The 13,327-nt window shown below is 34.5% G+C and overlaps 3 protein-coding genes across 4 annotated transcripts; 2 read left to right on the forward strand and 1 right to left on the reverse strand.

Moving 5' to 3' along the window:
- Positions 1-23: 23 nt before the first annotated feature.
- Positions 24-1,786, reverse strand: LOC100184687 (UPF0428 protein CXorf56 homolog). Its single transcript, XM_002127730.5, has one exon. The coding sequence runs from the start codon at positions 1,693-1,695 to the stop codon at positions 1,045-1,047; it is 651 nt and encodes a 216-aa protein (XP_002127766.1). The 5' UTR covers positions 1,696-1,786; the 3' UTR covers positions 24-1,044.
- A 3,266-nt stretch (positions 1,787-5,052) lies between these two features.
- On the forward strand, positions 5,053-7,767 carry LOC100187082 (alanine--tRNA ligase, mitochondrial-like). The gene has a single exon (XM_002127654.4). The coding sequence runs from the start codon at positions 5,198-5,200 to the stop codon at positions 7,625-7,627; it is 2,430 nt and encodes an 809-aa protein (XP_002127690.1). The 5' UTR covers positions 5,053-5,197; the 3' UTR covers positions 7,628-7,767.
- On the forward strand, positions 7,763-12,426 carry LOC100176864 (glyoxalase domain-containing protein 4-like). 2 transcript variants are annotated; one of them, XM_026837929.1, is made up of 8 exons: positions 7,763-7,890; positions 8,156-8,205; positions 8,817-8,940; positions 9,304-9,448; positions 9,946-9,996; positions 10,373-10,539; positions 10,910-11,077; positions 11,935-12,426. In XM_026837929.1, the coding sequence occupies exons 1-8, from the start codon at positions 7,801-7,803 to the stop codon at positions 12,031-12,033; spliced, it is 894 nt and encodes a 297-aa protein (XP_026693730.1). In that variant the 5' UTR covers positions 7,763-7,800; the 3' UTR covers positions 12,034-12,426. The 2 variants fall into 2 exon arrangements, with proteins under 2 accessions (XP_026693730.1, XP_002127667.1); XM_002127631.4 differs by having other exon boundaries at positions 8,820-8,940.
- Positions 12,427-13,327: the final 901 nt, after the last annotated feature.

Here is a 13,327-nt window from a genome sequence, read left to right on the forward strand (position 1 = left end):
ATATATAACAAGTAACAGATGGGTTAAATATTACATTTTATTAACAACATTGATGGTAAATAACGGTTAGGCGTCATTTGGCCTCAATAATGTATTACAAGAGAAAATTGTGACATAATATTGGTGTACCATCTTTGTTGGGAGTTATAATGAAATATAATTATTGGACGGTGGCAAGTTTAATTTTTTCGAAAAAAAAACTGCAAAATATTTTGTTGGTAATTATTGAATTTTAAAAGTTTTAAAACAGTCGCTCAACCATTGCCATCAACAATATAACTTATTGCAATACCATTCATACTGCCCATTTTGGATGTTTGATTTTTTTACAAATCATTTAATACACATGAACCATTCCATATAAAAATGTCCAAAATAAAATATAAGTAAACAGAGCTCCAATTTGTCCACTTAGAAGAAGCTGCTTCCTCGTCATGAAGTATTTTCTCGCATCTGACTTTTTCGTTCCTGCTTTAACGACAAGTCCAGCAAATAGAGAAAGCGCACAAAAAACATAAAATGCAAAACCATAGAGGCCTGTTAAGCCTAAGATACCAGCAGTAACACCACTTAGTGCGGCAATTGAGGTCCGACAATATTCCGCTGTCGCAAGATTATGTTGCATTAACATTGGATTAATGTAAGGAACATTGTGAATTCTCATTCTATCCTCTCTTCCCATTGTTCTCGATATCTCACTGAAGCGTCTTCCTTCACGAAAATCCAACACACTATAAAACTCCTACAATCCTAAAAACAGATAGAGCTTAACAAAATATTAACATAAAACAATATTAGCAAATTCATTAAATAAATGATTGTATATAACAAATATAGAGTTTTTTCATGTAGTTTCACATGTAGTAAAGAACAGGTGCAAGTTTTGGGTAATCCGCTTGTCTAAGTTGTCTCAGGTTCAAACCCACTGAATTTTTTATGATAGCACGCGTGCCAGTGAAAAATAACTATCTTGCACATGCAAGACTTCATTGTTGCTGCCATATTCTGCAGACTGGGAGATACATTTGAGTTGCAACCAAACTCTCAATTATCGATAAGTGTTCCTTTTGTCTTTTTCACCCTCACATCCACGGGTGCTCCCATGATCTTTCGCTTTCCGGTCATTCCTTTTCTCTCCAACTGCTTCTCAATAACTTTAGCATTGGCAGCATAGCTGTCGGCGATCTCTCTCGCCTCCAGAGCATCTTCGTCTTCATCCATTGTAGAAACGGTAACAGAACTAAACTTGCCCATATTTTTGGTGTGTTTTACCAGTTTGATCTCTTTGGGTTTATCCATCTGTTTATAAACGTTTGTTTTAAATGAGCTTTCGCTTTCAGCGACCAACGCTCCCTTAAAAATGAACCGAACATTGTTTTCAGCTTCTTTGTGTCTGTAGTACAAAGGCAAACTACATCGCTTGCAGCTTTCACGAAACTGTAACTCAATTCCTTCTTTCCATCGAATGTAAACTGTCTCGGCTGCTTCAACGTTGCTTATTCGATGTGCGTGCTTGCTCTTGTCAATAACACGCGCTTTGTCACGTCTACGCAGAGGCAATCGTTCTAACACGCAGTCCAATATCAAAACCATCTGACCACACAAACAATAGTAAGTGTAGAGCGGCTTCTCTCCATAAGTCTCTTGATCTTGAGAGTCCGTACATACAACACTTTTCGAAATTATCTTCGGCATTTTAGCAACAGAAATATTCTGTTAAATTTAATCACTAAAATTCCGCTAGGATTCTGCTGAAGCACTAAAACGTAATTTTGACAAAAACCAAACAGTGATGCCAATTGCCAAATACGAAAACAAGAGGGCAAAGTTCTAAAGAATAAGCACGTATTAAAATAATTAGAACAGCATTAATTAGTTATTTATTTATTATTATGGTGGAAAGTGTTAAAGATTGAATAAAATTGCTTTCGTTTTTTCAATCAAGTTCTTAATTAAGAGTTAATGAGTATAAAGGTTAGCAGATAACGTTGGGGAAAGATTTTTCACTAGCACCCAGGATGACCGACTGTAGAACAAAACACTTGTCGTTGATTCGCAATGCTGGTTTTCGCCAAACGTCTTCAAGTTACCTTCCAATCTTTGATTCAACGAAAGCGAAACAAAGGTCGCGTACAAACGTTGTCAACATGCCGAATGATATGTCGAAATTCGATTGAAGTGAAGTGACGCCAGCAGCGCCAACTCCCAGAACCGCTCCAGCCGGCGGCCGTCGCCGGTGTCGTGATATATGCGTTCCGACTAGTATAATTGTACCGGGTGCTATTACGCAGGCCGAGGCGCTACTGGCACTCCGCAGAGAGTATTCTAGATGGTCATGTGTATAACGAAGCTTAAGGGTCGAAAGTGTAACCAGAAGTGCTTCTGATGTTTAGTTTATAGCGAGAATGAAAATAGGCCGAAAATCTACGAGGTATGGTTCGTGACATTGGTATTATATTAATGTCAGAGGTTAGTGGAGTTTGTACGACTATAGACAACTTCGTATGGTAACTTACTTATATTATAAATTTTTGAATCAATGTGTGTCCCGGTGTTTATATACGGACTCTGATGTGTTCAAAGTTCATGTTGTCTTTAAAGAACTAAAACATCAATGATGGAGAGCGAAAGGTTTTTACCCAGTGCGCTTTCTGTTATTGGAGATACGCCAAGTTTAGATATAGAGAGGGGGCATAAGGCCTGCTTGTTATTAGATTGAAATCAACGCGGGCTCCATATTGAAATGATTTTTATAGTTTTTGAGTGTGCAGCACCTTATAATAGACATCATCCCATTAGGATACGCGTCTGTTGACAGAGGTGTATGCAAAATGATGACGGTTCATCAATTCCTAACACTTCTGTCTGTACAGATGCGTATTTGTTTAAGAACTTTGACAAAATGCGCAAATCGGTGACAGCACAGCATGGTAGAGATATCCCTAGAGGGCCGTGATGACAGTAATGTAAGGTTCACCGTCAATAATACGGTTTTCATCGTGATTTACTTTCTGACGAATTCTTTCAATTCAAGATTACTCCAATGAGCAACATACAATACTACTTATTGCTTTGCTTGGAAATGCAGCCATTCCTATGACATGAAAATGCAGGTGGTCGACATCTAGCGGCGGCATATACAAATTCGAAGCAAAATTACAATTAAAACTAACATAAATTGTTTGACCTGAGCGTGTTGATAAAACTGTGTTGCGCTTAAAAAAAATTTAGGGCTGTTGTTTTTCGGACACGCGAGGATAATACATTTATTTAACTAACTAGTTACAAATTATTCTGGTTTTCTAGGTAAACCGTCTACGAATTAAGTTGAGTAATGATTCCATTAGTTTGAACCAGAGTATACGGACTCCGGTTTGAACGACAAGGAACCAAATGTAGGCTATATGGAAATATAAGATAGAGTACTCTGTATGGATTATGAAACAATCTGTATTTTAACATGTTTTCGTGGCATAAACTTGTGTGAACCAAAACAAACACATTCCTTGGACAAAGTCCACATTCAGCAATGGACGTTACAGCAGGACAATAATAACGATACAAAATAAATACATATATTTGGATCAAACTTTAGTGAATATCAAGGTAGGTCAGGCACTGTTGCATTAAGCTGCGAGGTGACGGAAAAGGATAGATAAAAATGGCCGCCAGCAATGTTACGTGGTGTAATTGTGACGTCACACACCACATATAAAAACACTTTCGCATTATAAACCGAATTAGGAGACATACCGCTACAAATCAACACTATCAACACTATCAACAGCAAATAAAAACGTTTAAACAAACGGTTTGTTAGAAATATATATATGTTTGGAAATATTTATTGTTCCCTATAAACTTAAATTAGGTAAAACAAGAGATCACAGATCTAATGAATGAACACGTTTTAAACTAATTAGCATAAGATAGTAGAGTCGGGGAAGATGGGACACCTTTAACACATATTATCCAAATAGCCTGATCGTGTTTTAAACAATTAACAATGGTCTGTGGAAGTCGTGAAGATACGGTTTTATAATTCATTAAATGTTCTTTGTTTACTACCAAATTTAAAAAGAAAACAAAATAAAAAGGTATCCCATCTACCCCCACCCTGCTATATTAGTTAATCCTTTTACTACAACGGTCGACTGGGCTCGATCAAAAACAAATCTGAAGTAACCAACAAAACGGGTTCTAGTCGCCATTGGTGACTGTGGAGCAGTAGGCAGAATGTATTTATACATGTATTATAACTAATGAAACTTATGACGTATGAGGATTGAGTGATTGGTAAAGAACATGTGTAAATACGCTTTGTACAACTCCTGTACCATGTGTTTATTGTAAACTTACACTAGTTAACGTTGTCGTCGTTTAAAAACGTTTGTTTTCATAAATTTTGACAAACCGTAATCACGCAGTAATTAGCTAATGTTAGAAGTTAATATTAATCATATGATGTTGAATTAAAAATAATGTTTCAATTACGATTAATGATAATACGGTATAAGGGTAGTGCATTTAATGCGTCCCCACTTAAATGCTAATAGTTTGATTCAGTCGTGAATCGTTGTGTGGATTTCTTATCTTATACAACACGTGCCGTCGTTCCCCGCCGAACTCCAGACAGTGTTTCCGCTATGTAAAGTGCATGAGGAAAGTAATCGTTAATTAATCGCTCATCGTGCGGTTTTAAATCTGAAAATTTAGTCTAAAAATTATAATTATATATTATGATTTGATTTCAATCAAGAGATTAAAGAAAAATGCTAGAATTGAGAATTAGGATAAGTGCGGAAAATAATCACCCTATCAGCAACAACAACAACAACAACAAAGCCAAGAACAACTGTTCGACGAAAAAGGATCTATATGACCACTAACGTGTTCAACAAAGCCAAGAACAACTGTTCGACGAAAAAGGATCTATATGACCACTACCGTGCTCAAAAACTACATAAAACGCCCTGGCTTCCATTGACTACTGATAGTAAACGGGAACGAGTCGTGAAAAAGAAGAGAGAGTGTATCATGCTCTCTCCTTTACCGATATTAGAGATGCGCGTTCTATCCTTTTTTTATTTCTGTGAGCCATACCAAAGCAGAGTTGTTTCTGTAAGCTAGCGGGAGGATACATAACAAGTCACAAGCACTGTTAACTTTACTAGCAGTAGCATGTGTTAGGTATACCATGTTGCTTACCCGGTTTGGATACAGACTTAATAGATCGCATTTCCCCTGCACTGTACTGACTTCAAAATTACATAACTATTCCTCCAAAGAACTACGAGACATTTTTATCAATTTTTTTGAAAGAAGAGATCATAAATTTATTCCTTCATCAAAAGTTTACACACCTGAAGATCCTTCACTTCTATTTGTCAATGCTGGAATGAACCAGTTTAAACCAGTACTACTTGGAGAACAGAAGAAAAAAAGTTTGTTTACCAATGTTAGACGTGCAGTAAATAGTCAAAAGTGTATTCGTGCTGGAGGAAAACACAACGATTTAAATGATGTTGGCCACGATTTAACACACCACACATTTTTTGAAATGCTTGGATCCTGGTCATTTGGTGATTACTTTAAGGAAGATGCATGTAAGATGGCCTGGTTATTGTTAACTGAGGTGTTAAATCTTTCACCAGATAGGTTGTATGTGACATATTTCAACGGTTGTCCGCTTAACAATTTAAAACCAGATTATGACACCCGAGAAATTTGGAAGTCAATTGGTGTGAACCACAATAGAATTTTACCATTTGGATCCACGGATAATTTCTGGGAGATGGGTGAGACTGGACCATGTGGGCCTTGTACGGAAATCCATTACGACAGGATTGGGAATCGACATGTACCTGAGCAAGTTAACAAATCGCTTTCGGATGTTGTTGAAATTTGGAATATAGTTTTTATGCAATTTAATAAGGTTTCTATAAGTCAGTTGGAGCCTTTAAATGTTTGCCATGTTGATTCTGGAATGGGATTGGAAAGGATCACTGCCGTCATGCAACAGAAACAGTCAAACTATGACACAGACTTATTTGTACCCATTTTATCAGCAATTGAGGAAATTTCCAAAGTGGGTCCTTATAAAGGAAGAGTGGGAGAGGAAGATACAAATGGTATAGATGCAGCATACCGAATGATCAGTGATCATATTCGGATGTTGACTGTTGCAATTTCAGATGGAATCTATCCTGGACCTAAGGGGCGAGAACTTATTCTTCGGAAAGTTTTGAGAAGAGCTGTTTTAGCTGGGATTGAAAAGCTGCAAACCCCAAGACCTTTTCTTTACACTTTGTTGCCTACTGTGGTTGAATCGTTAGGCTGCGCTTTCCCAGAAGTTGAATTGAAGCAGGATGAAGTTATGGAAGTTATTAAAGAGTCAGAGATGGCTTTTTACAGAACATTGGATCGGGGTGACTTGATTGTCAGGAAAACTATAAAGAACTTGGCAGGAAATGAGTTCCCGCCAGAAGTTGCTCATAAACTAAGATTACAAAATGGTTATCCACTCAATCGCATGTTGCTATTCCTCAGTCAGGAAAAGCTAAATTTTAATATGATGGCTGTAGATTCATTTAAAAAACAATCAAGTGAGAAAAACTTGAACAAGAAATCATTTAGTTTTCTTGATAATGAAGAAGATAGGTCAAGTTTAATTCATAGTTTCTTAAAACAGAAATTTAAACCAACAGTTTGTGTTAATTCTGCAAAACGATTAGGTGATCATCAATTTACCATTGCCCCTGTTTCAGCAAAGCTTTGTGGTATTGTAAATGATGAAGGTGTTATGCATACAGAACTCAATCTGTTAAAGGGTAATGTTGAAAACTTATTTTTGCTGCTGGATAAAACAAATCTTAGTCAGCCATTTCATGGAAAATTCTCCAATATTGGTACCATATATTTACATGGACGTGCTTTCCCTGTTGTTAATGTTATTAACTTAGATGGTTGGTTTCTGCATGAAATTACAACAACGGATTTGAATGTTGATTTTCTTCAGCTCTGTTCAGGTAATTTGGTTACTGTCGAACAAAATGAAGAATATGAACTTACGCTGATTCGAACTCATTCTGCAAAGCAAATGCTAAAAGATACATGCAGAAAGATTATTCCGAATCATGCAATTTTAAAACTTAAAGTCAGTTTGGATCAGTTAAATATAGAACTGGCTGGGAATGTGGAAGACGAATTAATACGTCAACTGGAAAATCAATTTAAAACTGAAGGTATTGATGACCGGCGGACTTTGGATCATGTTGTGGGAAATACACCAGGTGTTATGAATTTTGTCATCACAAAATGTAGAAGACAAGGAAAAGCAAAAACAATTTTAACTTGTGTGGTTGGGAAGAAGGCATCTAATGCATTAGATCTGTGTTCACAAATTAAATCTGTGGTTGAAGATTTAAAAACTCAATGTGAAAATATTGATGAGCACACATCCGCTGAAGTTTTAATTAAGAAGATAGGAGATGCAACTTTTGCATTAAACAATAGTGAAATACCATATCAAAGAAAAAACTCAATGCGAGAAATTTTGAGAAAATTGTCGGGTAGAATGAACACAATGCAAAAAAAAATTAAACGCAAAAAAGAAAGTATACTGTAAAATTTATTTAATGATATCTAAAGTAATTTAGTTTAGTTGCCAACATTACAGTTACATACATATGTTTCCTTTTATTTTGTTTGTTAAAAGGACATCATTTTCGTTATAATCAACTTTTAACAAATTTATGCTTTTATTAGCTGACTTGGTGAGGTTTAACTTAATTTGGTAAAATGTCGGGTAGAAGAACTTTACACTTTGTTTTCAAGATCGGAGATCGCAACAAGACCATTAAGTTCTATCGAGATATTCTTGGAATGAAGGTATGTTGCCTAAACTAAAGTATCCTTATTTTAGTTAGTGTTTTTTTAATTTTTTTAATCGCCCAAATTTAATGAGCGGAAATTGATGAAATTTAATTTTTATACTATTAATTTGTATAATTTAAGTAAACCTAGTTTCTGACATAGCCCCTGTGACCTGAAAGATCCTTTTACTTTTTTAAGGCTTTTAATAACTATGTCTATAACAGTTCTTAACTTTAGTAAGTATCTTTTATGCAATGTTAACTTTACCTTTTTGGCAAAGGTTTTGCGGCATGAAGAATTTGAAGAGGGCTGTAAAGCAACTTGCAACGGGTAAATAAATTAATAACTTTATACAAATATTAATGAACAGTTGTTTAAATTGTTAATAATTTGCAAAAAAACTGCACACATTTTTCGTGTGACATACCATAAGTGCTTTTACTTGTTTTAAATTCTGTTTGACATCAGTAGCAATTAGTGGGATGGTTGGGCACTGGTCTCGGTTCCAAACTGTGAACCGCAACCCCAAGTAGGGACGACTAAAATTCTAAGGGGTTGCGATGTGCATGTAAAGACTTTCTGTCAAAATAACCAGCATCTTTTTTTTTTGCGAAAATTTTCACCTGCCTGAGCACGTTTTCAAATTTTACTTAAAAAGATGAACTGTCATCCACACAATATATCTTTTTTAGAATCAAATTGTTTCAGTAAATATTAATGCATTATACCAAAGAAAAAATAAAATTTGTATAGCTATATTTTATATATTAAATGGATCAAGTTGATCAAATGGGATCTAAAGCAAAAGTACCTAAATATATTTGCTGTTTAAAAAGTTTTAAGAAGCATTTGAATAGCCAACTTTGATTTCCAAAGTGACTGGCATTCATTCGCAATTGTCATTTCAGTTTAAAATAAAGTTGTAAGCTTTTTCTCGTAAGCAGACCGTATGATGGGAAGTGGAGCAAGACAATGATAGGGTATGGGGATGAGGATAATCACTTTGTGTGTGAACTTACTTATAACTATGGAATTGGAGATTATCCCATGGGCAATGACTTTATGGTGGGTATTCAATGAGTGAATCTAACACATTTATCCTCATGAAGCCGGAAAACGACAGTCGTTATAACACGAGTGTTCTGTTTCATACACCTCAAGCCAGTTTACGAGTTACCATGTATGTTACATTGTGGGTGAATATATATTTTTTTTATGTATGGCCGAAAATTTCGAAAACGTATTAGTGACCACTGGGTTGGAGTAATTACCGTTAAGTGTCTTGCTTAAAGACACATACGTCCACGATGGTAGCAGTGACAAGCCTTCCATTACCTCTGGGTTAGAATCAGCCACGACGGCACACAGATTATATAAAGATTGCTGGATAATGATAGTTGTTCATGTTTTAAACAATTCTTTATGTAGGGTCTAACTATTGGTAGCTCCACCATCGTAGAAAACTGCAAAAAGAATGATTGGCCAGTAAATAAAGTAACAGATTCTTTATATGAAACTGAAGCACCTGGTGGGTATAAGTTTGTGCTGGAGGATAAACAACAAACTGCATCAGGTTAGTGATCACAGATATTGGTAATTGAGTATGAGTTGTAACATGTTAAAATAATAGAGGCCCTATGCTGTATGGTTGATTGAACTATTTATAGTACTTTTTATTAGGTTATTAGTTACATAATGTGTGGTGTTTTCAAACTTTTACAGGGTAAGTAATTAATATGTCCATTCACTCCATTGCTATTGTGACGCAAATAATTGTGTAAATTGTTGCAATGAATCCATGTGTGAATCCCTACTATTTAGTAACAAGCATTCTGCTTTGGTACCAAAGAAAATATATTTTATTTGATCTCTATGTCCTTTAAAATTTAATGACATCATCTAAAAAACTAAAAACAGTCTTGTAGCATTTTTTCCAATGAACAAATGTTGTATTGGTCGTTTTTTCGGTAGCCTGTGTCACTTGAGAGCAATATGGGACAGTCCGTCCAAAACAGATAATTTGTTAAAATATATCTCGTTTCTAAAGAGTTAAATCAGTTTATTTTGCAGACCCAGTGCAAAAAGTGACTTTAGCTTCATCTAACCTATCTCGATCGATCGGTATGCAATAAGGCAGTCAAGGCCATTTATTTTTTTTTAAATTCCGTTTAGTATTTGTTGTGCTGATTGTGTAAATAGAATAACATTTTTGTTCCAATTAAATTAAATTTTTTTCGATTTTTTTAAACATTGTTAAAACCATGGTCCTTTCATTTGGTACACCCTATGACTAGGCAATAATAACGTTTTAAAAATAAACTGCTCAGTTTTACTTTTTTGTTTTTTAAGTTAATAACAAATCTAATATAGCTCTTCTAGTAATTTATTTCTGTAGCAACTTTTTGACATCCGACCGGCGGCGGCAGAGCTTTATTTTTCTTTTGTGCATGTCAACATCGGTTAATTAATTAATATTTGATATTTTTTATAAATTTAGAATACTGGACCAAAATAGCGGGGATGACAGTGTTTGAACAATCCGATAAAGAAGCAACACTTGGTTTCTGTAAAGAACAAGCTAAGGTTGGTCTCCATGATATCGGGTGTGTGGTCGATCATAAGAAAGCATTTGGAAGAGTTGCAATTGCTTGTCCCAGAGAACAGGTTGTTACTGTTTACCTTTTTTACAGATGAAAAAATGCAAGTTGTTTGTTGTGAATGTAGAATGGCTTGTATGTTTATATCCATGTTTTAAATCCTAATTGCAGTTATTGCTGTGTGACAACGAAGATATACAAAAAAACTTACACAACTTTTTTCTGTTTTATTAACAAAGAAATTGAGTAAGTTAAACAAAATTTTTATCTGAAAATTTATGCTAAGAATTGTTTTTTATTTTAGGTAGAATTTTAATGTAGCCATATAATATTTGTTTTATTACCAAAAGAGTAAATTACAATATACTGGCTTTAAAAAGATTAGACCAATTGCTGATACTGATAGTTAAACCAAAGTTTTATTTTTATATAAATAGCTTCCGGCGATTCAACAAGCAGCCAGGTCAGGTGACCACACAATTCTAACAGAGCTTGTGAGTCTCGATACTCCCGGTAAAGCAACAGTTGAAGTTGTGATTCTCGCTGATCCTGATGGACATGAAATCTGCTTTGTTGGAGATGAAGCTTTTCGTCAACTTTCCAAGGTAAAAATTGAATGAACAAATCTTAATATTTTTACATGGCAAGGTATTGGGAGTTGTTACAGTGTTGATATGCTTGATACACCTCATTTAGGTTATTACGTAATAATACGTATGTAACTTTGTAGGTGATTATATTTTAGAATTTTTATTTATTTTTGTATATATGGCTTATAATTTAGACAACCCAAAATTGATAATGGTCATTAAGTGTCTTGCTTTAATGTCACATACGCCCCACAACCACAATGGTAGCAGGGTCGAGTGTCTAACCTCTATGTATTCTGAACTAAAGACGAGCACTTTAACCACTATTCCAAAAGTATTTTTTTTCTAGTTTATAAGGTGCCTAATACCATCATATAAATATTATATGTGCAACAGCTATTTAAATTCGTTCATGCGATATTTCTCCAATGCTGTTGCTTTAATAGTATTATGGCACAGTGATTATATAGATAACTTATATGTCCACTATGTCGGGTTCAATGCACAATAATCCCACCAATGTGGATGTGTTTGTGTGTGTATGTTTGGGCAGGACAATTGACAGCTTTTGCCCCAACCTAGTGGCCCGGTATGGGTCACAATTGTTAGCCTTGAAGGAATAACAACTACACACATAGGTTCATGCACACGTATGAAATATCATACCAACATTCTAATGCTAGCCTATCATAGATTATTTTAAATAAATAAAATTTATTTTATCTCTTCGTTTACAACAACAAAGCACAGGAGAGTTTACAAAAGTGGAAAGATGGGTAGTAACGGTAAAACAACAGTTGTTAAAACACGCTATTGAAAGAACAGAAAAAATATATAAATGTTCTTTCACTATCTTGTTGTTACACTTTCAGACCGATCCTAACGGGGACAAGCTGCTTGATGAAGCTGTGCAAAATGACAAAAGTGCTGAATGGTTCGCAAAACGCAACCGATCAAAAGCAACAGCCTAATTTAAATTTTACTTAAGCTAAATCAATGATGATTTAAGTTAGATACATTCTTTTTAATTCAATATTTATTATACAAATCAACTAGTTTAGATTTCGAATATCTTTGTTCGAGTAAGCTGCACATTTATATGCAATTTTATAACATGGACAATCTAAACATTTACTTTTATAAACATGTGAGGGTAACTTTAATAGTAAAAGAATATAAATTACCAATTGACTTTGCAGGATTATTGCTTTATTTTATTTCAAGCTTCACTGTCATATTTGTGTGTTAAGATCTTGACATAAGTTCAATCGTATTTTTGTATTGTTTTGTGTAAAGTTGCAATAAAGAAGTAATGTAGAATAGAAGCGGGAACCTCATACGATTTTTCCTTGCTTGATTTAAAATTGTTGTCACTGTTTAATTAGGCACGAAGTGGTAAAGAACACCGTTTGACTATTATGTGATTAAATAGTGGTGTATTTAATCTTCTGGTCAGTTTTACTACAAACATAACAGTACATAAACTTTTTAAGGTAAGTTCTTGAAACACACAATGCATAATTTGATCTACATAAAATATTCTGGTTAGTAGTTACCATGGTACAGGTTTATCCATCATTTTGTAATCAAACTACTAAATCAATTATCAAAAATTATTAACCACTTTTAATATTAGATAGATTTTAGTTCTTTTATTAATTTAACATTAGTGTGTATATTTGTGTTAATGAAAGTTCAGTTATAATTACATATAAATTTATTTTTAAATGACAAAGATTACTGGCCATACTGATACTTCCTTACACACGCCAGCTTTAATACTTGGATAGAAAGGAAATAGGAAATCAGTATAATAAATGCACAGACGTGCAGGAAGGCTTAGTACAGTAGAGTCTGTGCAGAGTGTTATGCATCTGTAACACTCTATTCCAGTTCACTGTTTAATAAAATATAGTTCCTTTTTTTCTTAGTGAAATACTATGCTGTTGTCTATAAATGTATGAACTTTCTCTTGCTATAGACGAGGTGACTTCTCATTACCACAAATCACAAACGAATCTCTTCTTGAAAACCTTTTTATTCCACTCACAATACAATACTCAAAACGATTGCAGACACAGAATTAGAAAAACAAACAATCTCAGCCCAGATTGTACCACACCTCTTATTTAAGGCAATGTTATATTTTTACTTAAGTTTTATTATTGGCAAAATGCAAATAAATGCATCATATTTTCTATTATACATGAAGGGAGGTATTACTCAAGTAATTTCAATGACCTAAAGTGTTGTAGCGGTACCATC

Source organism: Ciona intestinalis, unplaced genomic scaffold (assembly GCF_000224145.3).
Source record: "Ciona intestinalis unplaced genomic scaffold, KH HT000034.2, whole genome shotgun sequence".
NCBI classification, from domain to species: Eukaryota; Metazoa; Chordata; class Ascidiacea; order Phlebobranchia; family Cionidae; genus Ciona; species Ciona intestinalis.